Source organism: Dryobates pubescens, chromosome 22, assembly GCF_014839835.1.
Source record: "Dryobates pubescens isolate bDryPub1 chromosome 22, bDryPub1.pri, whole genome shotgun sequence".
In the NCBI taxonomy this organism is placed as follows: Eukaryota; Metazoa; Chordata; class Aves; order Piciformes; family Picidae; genus Dryobates; species Dryobates pubescens.
Genome location: NC_071633.1, coordinates 10,637,183 through 10,653,567, shown reverse-complemented (window position 1 = coordinate 10,653,567; position 16,385 = coordinate 10,637,183). Strand labels below are relative to the sequence as shown.

The 16,385-nt window shown below is 41.6% G+C and overlaps 2 protein-coding genes across 7 annotated transcripts in view; both read right to left on the bottom strand.

The window, feature by feature from the left end:
* Window positions 1–2,398, bottom strand: part of DENND5A (DENN domain containing 5A) — a 49,559-nt gene extending 47,161 nt beyond the window's left edge. For all 6 annotated transcript variants that reach the window (XM_054171518.1, XM_054171520.1, XM_054171522.1 and 3 more), the window contains exon 1: window positions 2,164–2,398. In XM_054171518.1, coding sequence (XP_054027493.1) covers window positions 2,164–2,272 — 109 coding nt within the window. In that variant the 5' untranslated portion in view covers window positions 2,273–2,398. The remainder of the gene's footprint in view (window positions 1–2,163) is intronic.
* A 2,175-nt stretch (window positions 2,399–4,573) lies between these two features.
* On the bottom strand, window positions 4,574–15,812 carry TMEM41B (transmembrane protein 41B). The gene is made up of 7 exons (XM_054171844.1): window positions 15,522–15,812; window positions 13,873–13,990; window positions 12,740–12,868; window positions 10,946–11,039; window positions 10,049–10,153; window positions 8,756–8,894; window positions 4,574–7,389 (listed from the first exon to the last, which is right to left on the bottom strand). The coding sequence occupies exons 1-7, from the start codon at window positions 15,601–15,603 to the stop codon at window positions 7,220–7,222; spliced, it is 837 nt and encodes a 278-aa protein (XP_054027819.1). The 5' UTR covers window positions 15,604–15,812; the 3' UTR covers window positions 4,574–7,219.
* Between the last annotated feature and the right edge of the window lie 573 nt (window positions 15,813–16,385).

Genomic DNA, 16,385 nt, shown 5'->3' with positions numbered 1-16,385 from the left:
AACAATGGACACTTATGAAGCAAATTGTTTCAACAGTACAAGGATTCAGAATCTATTTTTCAGCACAGAAATAGGAAGGAGGGGAAAAAAGCCAGTGAACAATAACCCTTTCATTCAAACAAGAAAGCCTTCCAGGAAGTACAAAGTATTTCAGAGCTTTATCCAAAACCCACTGAAATCAACACAGGGCCTTTCCATTTATATCAGTGGACACTGGCAGAGGCCATAGCTTAAAACACAATTTGAAAGCATTACCAGTCACACGACGATGCATTATTAATAACACAACAAACTCAAGAAAACGCACCAGAATTCCAGCTAGCTCATATGCTGTGACGTTACCACAAATTCATCCTCTTTCCCCTTGTTTCCCTCCCTCTTTTTTTAAACCCTTTCCCCAAACCAGGCAAAAATCAGTCTCCTCCACAAAAACTAAAACCTATTCCCTCCCCACAAAACCCACACCTTGTAACAAGGAACACCATTACAGTATCATGGGTGGAATAGCAGAGTCTGAGATACATTGCACACTCCATACTATAGATGTAGTCCTTGGCTGGGAAAGCAAATACAGAAACAAATATCATGCTCCAGCTTTCAGACCTGCACGCTCAGAATATTTTTTTAAAGGCACTGATGTCTTTCAGTTTATTATTAGACAGCTAGTGCAAAGTAATACACTGCTAGATTTAAATGTAATTATATGAGTTATTCGCATTCTTATGACCATCACTGATTAATATTCATACGAGTATTACTGAGTGAGCCTTGCACTACATTACACAAATAGATATATATTAAATGAATAATTAAATTAACATCAGAAACTGTTTTCAATCGACACATTTTGTTCTTGCATGATTTAATTAAGAAGAATCTGTGGAATTTCACATATGCTTCAGTGAAACTGTATTGCATTTTGTTCTCCTGGATTTCCTAAACTAAATTGATGCTGTAATTTAAACTGCCATTGCAATGCAGACTTATGCTATATTCACTCTACAGCTATTTTAACATTAGACAAACATGAATTATTTTATGGTCATGTACTGCTCATCTTGAGGGGCAGATGATAAATTTTGTTTGAATTCATTAAAAGAAAACAACAAAAAAAAGAAAGTTTTCATCATAGCCACTGTTACAGAGAACTCAATGTAATAAGTCAGTTCTTGTAACTCAAATTTCACTCTGCAAGAAACAAGTGTTTATCTGGCGGGAAGGGGTGTTCAGTTTAAATACAATTATGTAAAGAAACAGTCATGGCATTTTACAAAAGCAAGGTAATAAAAAATAATTTAAAAAAAAAAAGAAAAAAAGAAAAGGAAATATCACTGCTCAAGTTCTGATGTCAAACACACAAAATAGTGAGGTTAGGTTTTCACCACTGCATTCCTGTGTCTTTCTGAACAGAGAGACACTAAGCAACAACCTAATTTAACTGATGGCAGCACACTGAAACTAAAGCTGAAACCAGGTGCTGCTAGAACAAAGAAAAAAAAATTAACTTTAAAACCACAGGTTTGACACAATGATGTGGGATAGACCAATATGGTTTAGCTGTGTATTTGGTGTGAACATTTGATCTAACAGAGTAATTAATTCCTAATTCAATTTCTTTTCAGATACTGCTGGAATTTTTTATCCAATGCTACAACAAAACTTAATACAGAACAATCAAAAAGTCCTCATTTCCTCCCCCAAATCTGAGGCATTAAGATTTCCTGAGTGCTTCACTGTCCAGGAGCCTGACTAGAAGTTGATAAAGGCAACCAAGCTCCAAAAAGAGCGCAATAGATGTCTGTGAAGACAGCGAAGATCTACAGTAGCACCACCACGACCACACCACCTCCACTTCCAAAGGCCGTGTAACAAGATACTTGATTAGGATTTTTAGGAAGTTGGGTACCCTCCTGCAAACACACAGCCGGACGTTTCTGCTTGTCAGGCACACCGGCCCGAGGCACAAGCGTCGCTGCCCGGGGCCGACGGGCGCCGACGGCTCCCCCCAAGTACTCCCGCAGTGCCCCGGGGCCGGCCGAAACGGCGCCCGTGGTCCGCGGAGCGGGGAGGCGACGAGGCTGGCTCCCGATTCCAGCGCTGCCGTCCCGCTGCTGCCAACCCGGCCATTAACGACCGCCGCCCCCCGACCCCGCGGCCACTCACCGGAAAGCTCGTCCGGCTCCAGCCCTGTCTCAGTGTCCAACCCGCAGATGACGAAGTAATCGGCGAAGCGGCCGGGTGCCGAAGAGCCGCCCCCGCTACCGCCGCTCATGCTGGAGCCCGAGGGGTGCGCGGGGCTCAGGGGGTGCGGGGCCGGGCGGCGGCGGGTGGCGGGGCTGTGCCAGCTGCGCCAGCTGCGCCGGCCGCCTCCATGATGGAGCGCAGCGGGCAAAGCCGCACGGCATTGTGGGTACAGCCCCCAGCTGTTCCTGCGGGGGGGGCGGCCGGGCGGGGGAGCCGCAGTGTTGCGCTTGCGTGCTGGCTCGCGCCATGACGTGATGCTGCTGCTCTGGGGGGGGGCTGAGGGCGCGGGTCCGCTCTGAGGATACGGTGGTGGGGCGGGCGGCCATGGGAGGGCGGCCAGACCACCGCAGGGCAGCGGCTCTGCTCCATGTCTCCTGGGCAGGAACGCGTGCTTACTGCACCGACCTGAGCTTCGGGAGTGGCCGCTGGCTGCGGGGCTTCCCGTAGAGTCTTACTCTCCTTAGGCAGAGAGCGGCTCTGCCCGCCCATGCAGTTAGGGAGGACAAGAAGGCTTTAGCAGGAGTTACTCAGACAAGGCACGGTTTTGTCTTGGTAGCGCTTTGGAAGCACATCTGGACGTGGGCATCACCTAGAGCTCTCTGAGGGGTGCTGTCCCAGTGGCTACCATTTTCGCAGCTTTGGGGAAGCAGTCAGAGCCTGGAACTGGCTCAGGCCTCAGGGAGAGATGCTGAGTGCAGGTGAAATACTTTTATGATCGTTTGGGCTTAGATTTATTTATTTTTGTTTATGTGGGTTTGGTTTAAATTTTAACATCACAGGCATCTCTGGGCTTGCACAGCAGAGGGAAATCTGCCCACAGGCAGTCTGGCCCAGAATGGGAAGAAAACCCCCGTGGAAGAGGACTGGAACGGCTCAAATCAAGCTGCTGAGGGACTAGTCACACATATCCATGCTCTGAGCTGAGACCACTTCACTCACCACAGAGGGGCCTTGCTACATTCAAATTTGATCGGTAAGCAGTTCCCCTTCCTCTTCTCAGTTCTGTAATTGTGCCTTTCACACCAGAATTCTTCCCTGACTCATAGGGCTTATGAGAGGAGAAATCAAAACTTTTCCTTTAGAATTACTGTATAGGACTGTCATAGTTTAGGTTGCTTCTGTAATGCTGAATTCCTCACCCACCAATCTAACTTAACATGCTCTCAAGCAAGTGAAACTTCAAATACGATTATGTAAGAATCTTCTTTGTTTCCCCATTTCCACCTGTTGAGGTTGGTGCCCCAGCCTAAGGAGGCCAGGCCCTCCAAGGTAGTCAAATGCCAAGGCACTGACAGCCAAGGGTGCTATGGAACAAACAGGCACTCAAGCAGCACTCCTTGGGCAAGATTTTTTCACAGTGTTAAACTTAGTTTGAATGGAGGAAGATGACTATATGGCGTAATTCTGAGTCCTTTAGCTCCCACAAGTCCCAGAGTTACTACTCCCCTGTAATTACTTACAAGAATGAAGGAAGGAAAAAATGTGACTACAAACAGAAATGCAGTGCCTGCTTTGCTCCTTTTTACTGTGTTTGCAGTGCAAAACACTATAGGTATGAATTTCATCCTGTAGCAACTGCCTACTTGAGCCAATTCTGCTCGTTGTTCAGCTTAATCCAGAGGAAACTGTATGGTAGGAGGCAGGCAGCATACTTCTATGCAATTCTGCAAAGCATGGCGATCTACAGTATTTCAGTTACCATCACAAAACTAGGCTATCACAAACTATACAATAAATATTCCCAGGAACAAAACACACACAAAAATCTTCAGAGTTACCTAAAAACAAAAATTAATGTTTTGACTTTGAATATCTGAAATATTTGTGAACTGTGCTATTAGATACCTCCTTTTGACCTTTTGTCTTAACCTTCCTGCAAGCAATTAGTGTGAGTTTTCTATACAAGGCAAAAAAAATTTCTATAAACCAGATTGTATGAAGGGAATGTGAATGAAGCTCTAACAACTACTTTAGCATATGAGACTTCCATCAGGAATTAATTTTAAAAAGAGCCAATTATGCAAATAGTTCTGAGAACATGAAACAAATTAGACCCAATTGCCTTCCAGTGCAAATATAGAAACTTTTCAGAATTATTCTGTGAGAAATTGATTTGAGACAGAACAGGGAAGTCAAGTTCATCTATCTGTTCTGAAATACAGGTAAAAATATAATGAATTTCAGCTACAGCTGTAATCAACACAGTTCAATTTTTTATCAGTTATTAAAAAACACCATTTAAGAGCTCATCCCTATTAAACAGGTTAATAAAAAATTAAGCTTAGTGGGAACTTCAGTGTGCTTCATTGTACTCCAATACAACGTTTCATGTTTTATATAATAGCTTTATTATCAAATGGCAAGAAACATTTAGTAATGATGTCATGCAGGTATCACAAAAAATGCCAAAAGATAAACAGGTCACCTAACAGCTCAAAATTCCTTGTAATTAATAAACTAAACTGCTGCTTCTTCCTGATTTCCTGTCTTTTTGTGGTCACTGCTTTCTCCTTGTAAAAAATGTTATGGCTCTCTCTCAAATCACGCTGAATTCCCTTAAAGGAGAGTAGGCTAGCACAGTATTCCACAGCACAGTGGGGTCTTTGCCCTTTTCACAAGGCCTTACTTACACTTCACAACATTCAGTAGTCCTCATGGGGTAGGAAGCCACCTGAGGCTGTTAGCAGCTGAAGACAGAAGGGACAGGTTTAAAAAATAAATTTTTAAAAAAGAGACACTAAGGTTTTGCAAAAGGAAAGCAGCTTATTGTCAACCTTTTTAAGGTCTTAAGGCTTTTAGCCATTCTGATGGGATCCCAGTCTGTGGCTGAAACCTAAATGACTTTTCAGTAACATAGCCTGATCTCATCTATACAGTGAAATCCAACTTAGTGAAAATGTCAGGCAACAGCAAGATTCGTATTAAACTGAAACACTATTCAGTTCCTTCTGTAGCATCAAGGCTTCACCAAAACATTGGCTTTATACAACACAGAAGGAATTTCACAACAGCATCTGTTATTGACCAGAATGGAGGCAAGTTGTGAGAAAAGCCACTGGACAATAAGTAGTAGGTAATTTATTCTGAGAGTTCATCTGCATGAAAAAGTAACTATGCAAAAAACTAGGCTGTAAAACTACAGCAACTTCACACTCGATAGCCTAGGGAAGCCTTGCTCACAACAACCAAATTCACAATCAAATTTACTATGGAATAAATCCCCTGGGTAGATGGAACCTCTGAGATTAGAACTGCAGCAATAAAAGTAATGACTGGTCTGTTTTAAATGCCAATAAAATACCCTTTGAGTAAATTCTAAATAACAAAACAATGGCTGAACCTAAATGATCTTACAATAAACTTGCAAACAGAAGTGATATGAATTCCTTTATCTACCTATGTAAAAAATACCATTTACTGTGCAGCCCAGATTTAAATAAAAGACAAATAGTATATCAATAGTATTTACTATATATTTACATATAATGCTGTGATGAAACAAAGGAGAGTTAACATTGTGGTACAAAACCCAAAACCCTTTGAAGGTAGAGGTACCTTTCATATTGTCACATTTATGGAACTGTTTCTTACATGTCAATGATCAGTCATATGATGAATTAACATGAGGATACAGACAAATAAATCCTTGAACTGGAGCATATGCTAGTGTGTCTACTCCCATTTCAGCAAGATATGTCAGGGGGCACCAATTTAAAGCATATAAGCAGCACTGGTTTCAGTAGGATAAAAATTAAAATGTGCACCCCAGTTCCTTGCTAATCAGGGCCTCATTTGGTGGGATTCCACTCACAATACAAACTACAACAGTTACACGCATACAAGGGGAGGTATTATATACCTTAACGAGTGAATATACATACTTCTACTTAACAGTGAATTGTACCTGGTTGCCCATGGGCAGTTACCAGACAATGGAATCATTCTTTCCATGTTATATACATTTACACAAGAGACTTCTGTTACACAATGCTTTGAACATCACTTGGAATTGGCTCTTTGTTAAGAGCCACAGCAGTACGTGTACCTGCCGTTTCTAGTTAATTGAGCTGCAATGGAAAACTTTTTGCTCTTTACGTATTGGTTGAGAAATAGTAATATTACAGTGCTTAAAATGGAATACTTTAAAATCACTTGAGAACCTAAAGCTTTATGTAATTCTTTCAAAATTGGCAGGATAAATCTATGCAAGTGAAATATTGGCAAAATAATCAACATTAAAAAATTAAAATGAGAACTTCAGCCAGCCATGATAGAAGTGCTAGCCTGCTCTCCTCCTTTCTATATCCTCTCCCACAATAAACTTCACAGAGGACAAGAGGGAATGATGTGACACATTACTTTTGTTAATCCAGTTAGTAAAGCAGACATAGGTTCAAGTATTTAAATGGACATAGCACTGGTAAATATAAATACAAGTAAACCATCAGGATGAGAATATTGTTGTAGTTAAAGTACTGCAAAACCCCTTTGAGTAAGCACCGTTGTTGTAGTACGCTATTATTTTAGAACTTCCAAAGGCAAAACCAGAAGAGAAATATTGTCAATGAGAGATGTACTCAGACTAGATCACATGCAAGTCTGCAGAGAGTATTACAAAAATGGATCAAATAATTAAGGGGGTCTTCCTGCATTATCTCTAGGTTGTCTACATTTCAGTGTTTGCTCTGCCTATAATCATAGCAAAACATTACATCTGTGTTTTCACTTCCCTCATTCTGGGACACACTTTTCCCCACCCCCAAAAATAAAACACTGATGTTTCATTACAAAACTATATGCAGTACATTTGTGAACACAGTTCCTTCCATTTTAGGCCATGTGTACATTTGAAGACATTCTTATCCATTACAAGCCTCTCCTTTAACTGGTTAAGATCCAATAGAAAGGCAAATATACAAATATCAGAAGTGCTGATCCTGAGATGAAATATGAGAAACTCGGTCCAGTTTGATCCTTATGCAAACTTCTGTTTCAGTTTCTTCTGGAAGACAGCTGGAAGGATGGAGAGGATGGCTAGAATCATGAGAACAAACACAGAGTTCCAGGAAACAGCTTCCCCTGCTGTTGTAAGTTGGTACAGCGTTGTACCTGCCTTGATAGCTACAAAAGACGGTGGTGCCACACCTGGGGCAGGGAATTCAAGGGTAGGAGGGCAAAGGAAGAAAAAACAGCTTGTTAAAAACAAAATAAATCATTAATTAGTCAACCAACTTTGCATACCAAAATTTCAAAGAAGAAAGCTCCTTATTAACTAGTTTTATGCCATTTTTAATATTTTTATACCAATTCAAACACAGAATAAGAAAAATCACTGTTCTTTAGACTGCACGTTTCAAGTTCTCTCTCTATAAATGGATTTTAAGTTCATAAATGAAAAAATATGGACTGTTTCCTAACCAGATTTAGAAGTATTTGCAAAAATATGCCATTTGCAAGCAAAAAATGTTTAGTACCACATTACTTAAATTGTTAATTCACTCCAAATGGAACAGGATGGGAAGAAACAATTCTTCAGTCGCATACATCCTCACACAATTATGCTAAGCTCAAAATAGAGGAGCCTGTTGAAGTTCTCAGAGAATTATAGAGTAGAACAAAAAGTTACTAACAAAATGTTCATATAATGTATGTTTCCTTAAGCAAGTCAGCTGAACAGCTGGCTGAACATGAGCCAGCAGTGTGCCCACGTGGCTAAGAAGGCCAATGGCATCCTGGCCTGGATCAGAAATGGTGTGGCCAGCAGGAGCAGGGAAGTCATTGTGCCCCTGTACTCAGCACTGGTTAGGCCACACCTTGAATCCTGTGATCAGTTCTGGGCCCCTCAGTTTAAGAAGGACATTGAGACTCTTGAACTTGTCCAGAGAAGGGCAACAAGGCTGGTGAGAAGCCTCAAGCACAAGCCTTACAAGGAAAGGCTGAGTGAGATGGGATTGTTTAGCCTGGAGGAGGCTCAGGGCAGACCTTACTGCTGTCTACAACTACCTGAAGGGTGGTTGTAACCAGGAGGGGGTTGGTCTCTTCTCCCAGGCAACCAGCACCAGAACAAGAGGACACAGTCTCAAGCTGCACCAGAGGAGGTTTAGGCTCGAGGTGAGGAGAAAGTTCTTCACAGAGTTGTTAGCCATTGGAATGGGCTGCCCAGGGAGGTGGTGGAGTCACCATCCCTGGAGGTGTTCAAGAGGGGATTGGACATGGCACTTGGTGCCATGGTTTAGTAGTCATGAGGTCTTGGGTGACAGGTTGGACTTGATGATCTTTGAGGTCTCTTCCAACCTTGGTGATTCTATTCTGTGATTCTAAGTAATTAGCTTGGGATGATTACCTCTGATCCAGCACATCAGAATAGTCCCAACTACTAAAAATCTTTTGGCACTATAAGTTCCACACATGAGAAAGTGCAACCCCAAAATTCTCATGCAATCTTTTAGCTGCCCAGTAGATGGGGATCTCTGATGAACAAGGACTGCTCTTCACCAGCCAGAATTCTTACCTAGGAAAGTGCCAATGAAAAATACTTTCAATGGCACATTAATTACAGGAGATGTGATATTGATAAACCAATTGGGAAGAAATGGTGTTATTCTCAAAAATATTATGTAGTTAATGAGGTGTTCTCTGTGCCGTTCAACCTGCAAAAGAAAACCAACAAAAATACTTAGCAAAAAAATCCCTGTCTTGAAAATGCACAATTCATTTTACCAGTAGAGGTTTAGGGGAAGGGGGTAGGGGACAGGGACATGTATCTTTTGTAGAAATTTACAAGTTGTAAACATAAAAATCAGTGAAACAGAGTGACTCAAGGAAGAATCATCAGTGATTCACCTGTTAAATAGTACTGCAGTTAGTCTGGATATACTAGTCTGTGGTAGAGTATGGCCTGAATCAGCCAATTTACACAGCAAGCAAGTGATTCAGCACAGCAGAGGACCTAATCCTAGCTTGAGTGCAGCCACCTCTGCCTGTGTTACTATAGTCCAATCAACACAGCCAGCTTGTCACCCTAACCCTAAATCGAAATAATAACATTTGCCAGTCAGAAAAGCCTCAACATTATACTGCCATAGTAAGCTTTACTTGGGCCAAGATTCAAAATGCTAACTGTATTATTTAATAAGGCAAATTGTGCAGGACAGCTCTGTATTTTACCAAGTGAGAAACAAGTTTAATACATTTTAATGTGATTCCAAAATTTTGAACGAAGTAGTTGTGGTTCATACTTGCCAACCACCCCCCCACCAGATATGTTTAAACATGTTTGAGTATTGAAGCAAGAGACATGATGTCTCTTGCTAATCACACAGTGATTTTGTATTGCAAAAACTGACTACATCTGCTGAGTAACACTTGCTGAAACTGTTACCAGCTACTCTAAGATAAAGTTTCTAAATGCTCCAATCACCATAACATCTTCAAATTAAGGTTTTGCAATCATACTGCTACTGTTTTTTCCCCTATAAACACTACAAACCTATCTTTCATTACATCTGATGCTTAAAAAGCTATTACTTTAAATTGAAACTGGAGAGGTTTCCTACTGGCATAAGCTAAATCAGAGGCTTATCACTTGCAAACTCTTCCTAGGTAAAAACAGCTTCCTCACAGGATGTATTATAAAAGCAGGAACACTTCCCACTGTTTAAAAAAATACTCAAAATAACTACACAGTGACAGAAAGGAGTCAGAATCCTTTCTTTTTAACTAGATGCACAGAGATCCTAAAGTTTTCCACACTATTCCACTATACATTTTTTATCATAAATTTCAGCATTTTTAGAAACTTTACCTGTTCTGACCATTTTACTGCTTTTTCTGTTAAATATCTGTATATAACAGGACGTCCCACTAGGTATGAAAGCATATAGCAGAAGGATGCTCCAAGTCCTGAGCACTGGGGGAGGAAAAAAAACAAACCAACAAACAAAAAAATCAAAACCAGAACAAATGAGCAGAAACTCTGAAGAATTTGAGCCTTATATTTGTATTAACTACAGTGGCTAGGTAGAGCCTGCTTCTATACAGTCCTCCATTGAGGCTGAAGGGCTTTTCTTCAGCAGTATCAAATACTAGGAATGTTGTTGACCCAAGACTTCCTTTATTTTCAAGGCTTTTAGATCAATCTTAACATTCAAAGCAGACAATGCTGACTACTTCTTGCTTAATACTGAGTGTTTCTGAAGTTTTATTCTAAGATCTTGAACACTGAGAGCTTTGCAAATAAGGGGCACAATGGTATTGAAGAGATTCAAACTTGAAAATTCATCAGCTTGGTCCTCCATACTGGTTCAATAACCTCATTCATACTTATTTGTGACATTTTTTAAAGCTCTTCAACTACATACATTTCATACCTTACATTTCTTGAGCATTTATGTCATTTAAAACCAGCATTTTGCAGCATTATAGTATAACTGCAGTAATAGTGCTCTGAAATTCAAATCAGGTTCTGGTGCATGCCTGACAAATTTACAGGAAGCACTGGCTGAATCACACTCAGATGCTTCTATTATTAAGAAAACTTGGGAGAAACAGCTTAGTCTTTTCAGTTATCACCCAATGCAACAGTGAATTTCATTCCTCAGAAACTAAAGCATATGCCTTCTTCACTCAGGAAGTTGTTAAGATGCTTAGCTATATTTCCAAATAGGCAGATATACTCTCACAAGCTATTTTTCATACTTACCAGACAAACAAGAAATAAGGCCAGCGGAAAGGGATAAAGAAACCCTGACAGGATACTGAGGAATATAGACCCAGGAATAGCAAATGTCTGTAAGCTGGAGGCATCTTAGTTAAGGAAAAAAATAAAATCAAAAACCTATGCAATTTTGAATTTTATAAGCAGTCAGAATTCATATTACAATTTGAGAAAACATAAATAGACATAGCTTCTAAAGATCTTCAAAATACATCTGCAGAGTAGCACAAGAAGCCCAAGCACAGAGAAACCAGGGGAATATTCACCATGGTACATAGAACAAGTCACTAAATAAAAGCTCTACAACATTTTATCTGTGCTACATCTGACACTGGGCATTTATTATGACACAAGAGGAAATATACATTTCTGATTTTTTACAGTGCTGACTGGAGATATGCAGATTTGAGCCATTCTCTCTGAGAAGTTCAGACCTGTCAAAGCCTATGAGTTTCACAGAAGAGTGACAACTACTACTTCTTTACAAATGGGCATGCTGCAGTCACTAGATGACCACCAGCTTTAGGCAAACTTTTTCAGAAAGGCGTAAGTTCAGTTCCAGCAACATAAGCAGACAAACTGACTGTCAACAAAGTGGCAGAGCCACTTTTGGACAGAAATCATAAAGCAAAACAGATCTGCACACTATTTAACTGAGTTGAATGGACCAAAGTATCAAACAGCCAAAGAATCTTCCTTTATAAAGTCCATTACAACTAGGACAGCTATTTTCTAAGCAAGTGTCAAGGTTCTGTGATAACTGCAACATGTTTGTTAGCTGATCCCTGTCTACCACTGAGAGAGTGAATGTCATCACATCAGCTGCTACAGTAGTCCAATAAACAGCCAATTCTGTTCTACTTGTTAATATATAAACTGCAACATTTAATTTTCTTCACAATTCATTACTTTGTGACCTACACTTAAAAAGAACAAGCTAGAGGATAATTACTCATGGCACATTCAGTACTAATTCCTTCCCAAGTTATGAAAGCCTTCTGCATTAAACTATGAAACAAACCTCTTAGACAGCTCTTGAAAGTTATTAACCTTTAGTTAAGTGTTCCAGTAAGAATATGTTTAATGATTAATTAATATATTCTGCACTCAGGACAAAAGTTAACACAGAACATAGGATAGCCTTTGTGTCTCCCTAGGCAGAAAGTACTTCAGAAATTTAGCACTCTCAGAGAAAACAGATTTGAGTTTTCAATGTAGGCACTGGAGAGATGAAGGAAGGCTCAAAACATTTTATGTGAGAAATACTGTAATATATTCTATAAATTACTCTTATACAGTAGTTTTGAATATCTCAAGAAACAGCAGTGTGGTAATTTCAGTTTTCCTTTAGAATCAACAGCAATTTCTAACTGGCAATTCAATTTGCAATTAAAAAACTCAGTGTAACACTAAAATGAGACCAAGGCCAACATCAAAGCTAAAAGTCTTGTCCATAACAGTCAAGATGAAGCTGCAGACAAATCCACAGCACTTACACTATACACACATGCAATTTCCTTCCACACAATCCTTTCTTAGACTTAAAAAACCCATACTGAAACACAAATAAGTGTTTTAACTTCAAACACTTTACAATATTTGTATCTTTCTGTGAACACACCTGGGTATATTAGCTTCCTTCACCCATAACCAAGAATTTATAAATTTGTATTTTTCCAATCAGATGTCCCTTCCAACCCCTACCATTCTATGATTGTTGGTTTTTTTCGGAGAAACGTGACTACATCAAAACTGCCTTTTATTTCAGAAAAAGGATACAAAACATATGTTGCAAAATAGGCCACTAATACTTGAACATAAAATGTGTCCTTATATTTGGACAAGACTTTTCCCAAGGCCTTTGCATCATCCATATCTCTAGGAACCTTTATACATTCTCTTTCTTCTCTGCAAAAAGAGCAGTCACAGTGGTAAATATAAACAGAAAGTATAACTGCAACCCTCAGCAAACAAACTACATGCTTGTTGCTGAGATAATGTTCTCAGATGAACACTTAGTAGTTATAGTATGTTCAGTATAAGAAAATCCAAAATTTTAGATATTTGTTTTACTGCAAGCTGCTTCATTCCTAGGATTACTTTTTTTTCTTACCAAGTACTGATCAAAAAGAGTTAATTACTTAAAGCAAATTTCTGCCACACCCAGCTGTAACTGCCTCAACACTGGGGTTCATAACATTTGAAGTGCAGCAAGAGTGGCAGAGTTTCACCTCGCAACAAACAGATTTAAGAGCAAAATCTCCTTTCACTCCTTAAACTGATGCAATCGTGGGCAGCGCAGTTGAGTGTCCAGTCTTTCTCTATATTGGACTTAGTGATTGGTTCATTGAAAAATGAACTTGTTGAGCAAGTTAATCATACAGAATTAACTACTAAATGAAAAAGATGTTGCCAGACAAGTAGGTTTTCATCTTGTTAAATTATCTACCTTCCCAACAAGAGTAGCTCTTGCAACAAAAATGAGAAAAAGAGAACGTTAAGCTTATCCACAAAGGAAGGAGGGTGCACCCTTTTGATGACAGCCTGCACAAGGAATTCTGAAATAAACCTAGCCCTAACCAAGCATGTTTTGGCTCTCAACTGCTGAAGATTAAGAATATAGCTAGTTACCACTGCTAATGTGTCAAGGGGTAACTATTCAAAACATGGTATCTCAACCATCCAACAGAAACCCTTAGTCAAGTATAACTCTTTACACAGATCCCAACAGTTTGCATTCAGTATTAGACATTGTGTTCTGCTGTTCTAGGCTCTAAACTCAAATTACAAAAATGAGGTTATATCTATAATTAACTCATGTCAGTTTAAAAATCACTTAACCTCATGTAGGCTCCTCCACAGTTTGGCAATGAGTGAAGAGCAAATAAATTTCTCTTTCCTGACATACTTACTCACTCAGTTGTGGGAAATTTTTATATACCAGGAACATAAGGAAAGCAGCTGATAAGAAGATGGAAACTAAAATAAGAAGTGATGTCCGAGCTGATCCACCTTCTGCCAGAGCTTTCCCTGAAATTAAACAGGAGCAAAGTTAAGAAAAAGGTTAAGAAAAAGTTAAGAAAACAATAACAATATAACCCACAAACACATCTTACAACAGATTTAAAACTTACACTTTAAGGAAATGTTAAGCTCTCTGTGGACATAATCGTCCCACCAATAATTTCAATAACATGAAAGTCACTCATTCCCTGAAAGCTTTCAAACAAATCTGAAGTTCTTATGCTGGCAAGAATCTCAGAGAATCCAGTGTCCATGAACCACAATGATTTACACCTCAATTAATAAATAAAAATAAAGCAAAACAAAGTAAGCCACACATTATTTTCCTTTTCAACAGAAATCTTCTGCCAGTCTAGTTAACTGGAGATTTAACATGAAGTTAAATCTTTGGTATGTACTCTGAAACAGGTTCTTCTTTTGTTTAATCTCTTTGGAAAGAATACCAAGCACAGCCACTAGCCAACTAGGTGATGTGCCCATCAGAATAAAAGATGTGAACACACACACACCCCCCAGCCTGGGATATAAAAATGACAGTTCTCAGACTCAGGAACTATACATATTTTACATTCATGTAAAAAGACTTCTCTTGGGTATGTCTATGCTAGGTTTTATTAGCCTTTAAATTCTTGTGAAAAGGAAGTAATGGGAGTAGTGACACAATCACAACTTGGGCCTGTCTTGTACTTTAGATTTTTACCAATATGACCATAAATACGCAGTTCACTAATGGACACAAATGCAGGTACGTGCATTAAGTATCTTAAACCAAAAAATAACCATTAAGAACTCCATGCATCCACGTGCACGTATCCAAAAGCTCTCCGCAGACACTGCTGGAAGACCGCGCAGCAAGCAGAGTGAGCTGTGCTGGTCACCTGCACATCACGGTCATGCTAGGGCTGCATTCCCATCCCCCGGTGGCATGACCACCGCAACACTGAAGCGTGTGGCGCTGCCAGCACCCTGTTGTGAAACGCGGCAAAAGGCTGACGAAAGACACAGCGGGCACAGAGCCGGGCCGCTGGCAGTTCCGCCGGCGTTAGCGCCTCCTGCTTTGAGGTCAGCCTGACCCCACAGGTGTGCGCTGCCTCTGCTGAGGCCACCAGGGCAGAAGAGGGCATCCAGGCAGCAGTTACAAGCATAACCATCTCACCAGGGGCTGTTTAACAGCATTTTCTCCAGGAATTTAAATAATAAACGGGCAACTTACAGAACAACACACACACACAAACAAAAGAAGGAAAATACGGCGAACTGCACTTTCTGCCACTTTTTGCGCTGACAGTGGAGTAACGCACACACGCACACGGAAGCCAGGCGCGTTTCCTCACTAGGAGGTGAGCCGGGCGACTTGCTCCCCCATCCCACCCCCGGCCCTGCTGTCAGGGGCAGACCCCACCTCATCCCCCACATAGCGGCAGCGCTCCCGCCCAGTCCGCGGCGCGGGCAGATAGAGGGGTGGGCAGGGCCCAGCCCGCGCGGCTGCCCCTGGCAGGACGAGGTCGCGCGCTCCCGCCGCCCCAGTCCCCGGCACCTTCTAGAAGCTGCCGCTGCTGCCTGGCACTCTCCGCCTCCGTTTGGCAAGGCCCGCGCTCTGCCGCCCTCCGCTGCGCCATGGCTCCGCGCTACCCCGGGAGTCCGCCGGCGGCGAATCAGGACCGGGGCAGGCCTCGCCGGCACCGAGAGCCGCGGGAAAGAGGCGGGACTGGCCGCTCCTCCTCACCCCACCGGGTCGCACTCCCGTCACCTCATGACGCATGCGCTCCTCCGGTGTGCCGTGTTTATGACGGACATTACGGTTTTGCGCTTCTGTACCGCGATATACGGGAGCACGTGTTGTGCTTCACGTCGTGAAACGTGTTGGTGTGTTAGTAATGGTAAATACGGTAATGCCTCCTTTTGGGAACGTCTATGGGGGCACATACGGCAATTGGAGTGCGCTCAGTAGGGGTTAATACGGCGCGGGGTGTCCTGCTCCTCGGCCCAGGCTGGAAACAAAAGCCGATCGTGCCTATGGGAAGCAGCGTGAAACTCCTCTGTAGGCTTGGTACTAACGTGTGGCGTGGGAGTGCCTTTATCTCTATGATCAAGGCTGGGAGCTTCCTTCAAAGAGGGCGGCGGGTAGTTAGGCCTCGCTGGCAGCTCCGGCGAGGCCCGAGCGGCCCTGGGGCGGCGCGCCGCGCATCGGGAGTGGTAGTGGCCTCTGAGGAAAAAGGGGATCTGTATTTGACTTTTACAGTGAGGTTTTCGAGCTGGTTTGTTTCTCTCTTTCGAGAAGAAGGCTTCAGCGCGCTGTCGCGAGTGAGCCGGGTTGCGCTTTCCTGGGAAGAAAGAAAACTCCGGGTGGCTCAGAGCATTTTTACTTCCTGGCAGTAAGGTTTGAAATCCCTCAGAAAGT

Excerpts from the sequence above, each read along its gene's own strand:
- TMEM41B (XM_054171844.1), bottom strand. The coding sequence starts at position 15,603 with ATGGCGCAGCGGAGGGCGGCAGAGCGCGGGCCTTGCCAAACGGAGGCG. Across the intron at positions 13,991-15,521 it reads GCAGCGGCAGCTTCTAGAAG|GGAAAGCTCTGGCAGAAGGT; the intron begins GTGCCGGGGACT and ends GTTTAATTTCAG. Across the intron at positions 11,040-12,739 it reads TATTTTGCAACATATGTTTT|CTTACAGACATTTGCTATTC; the intron begins GTATCCTTTTTC and ends AGATGCCTCCAG.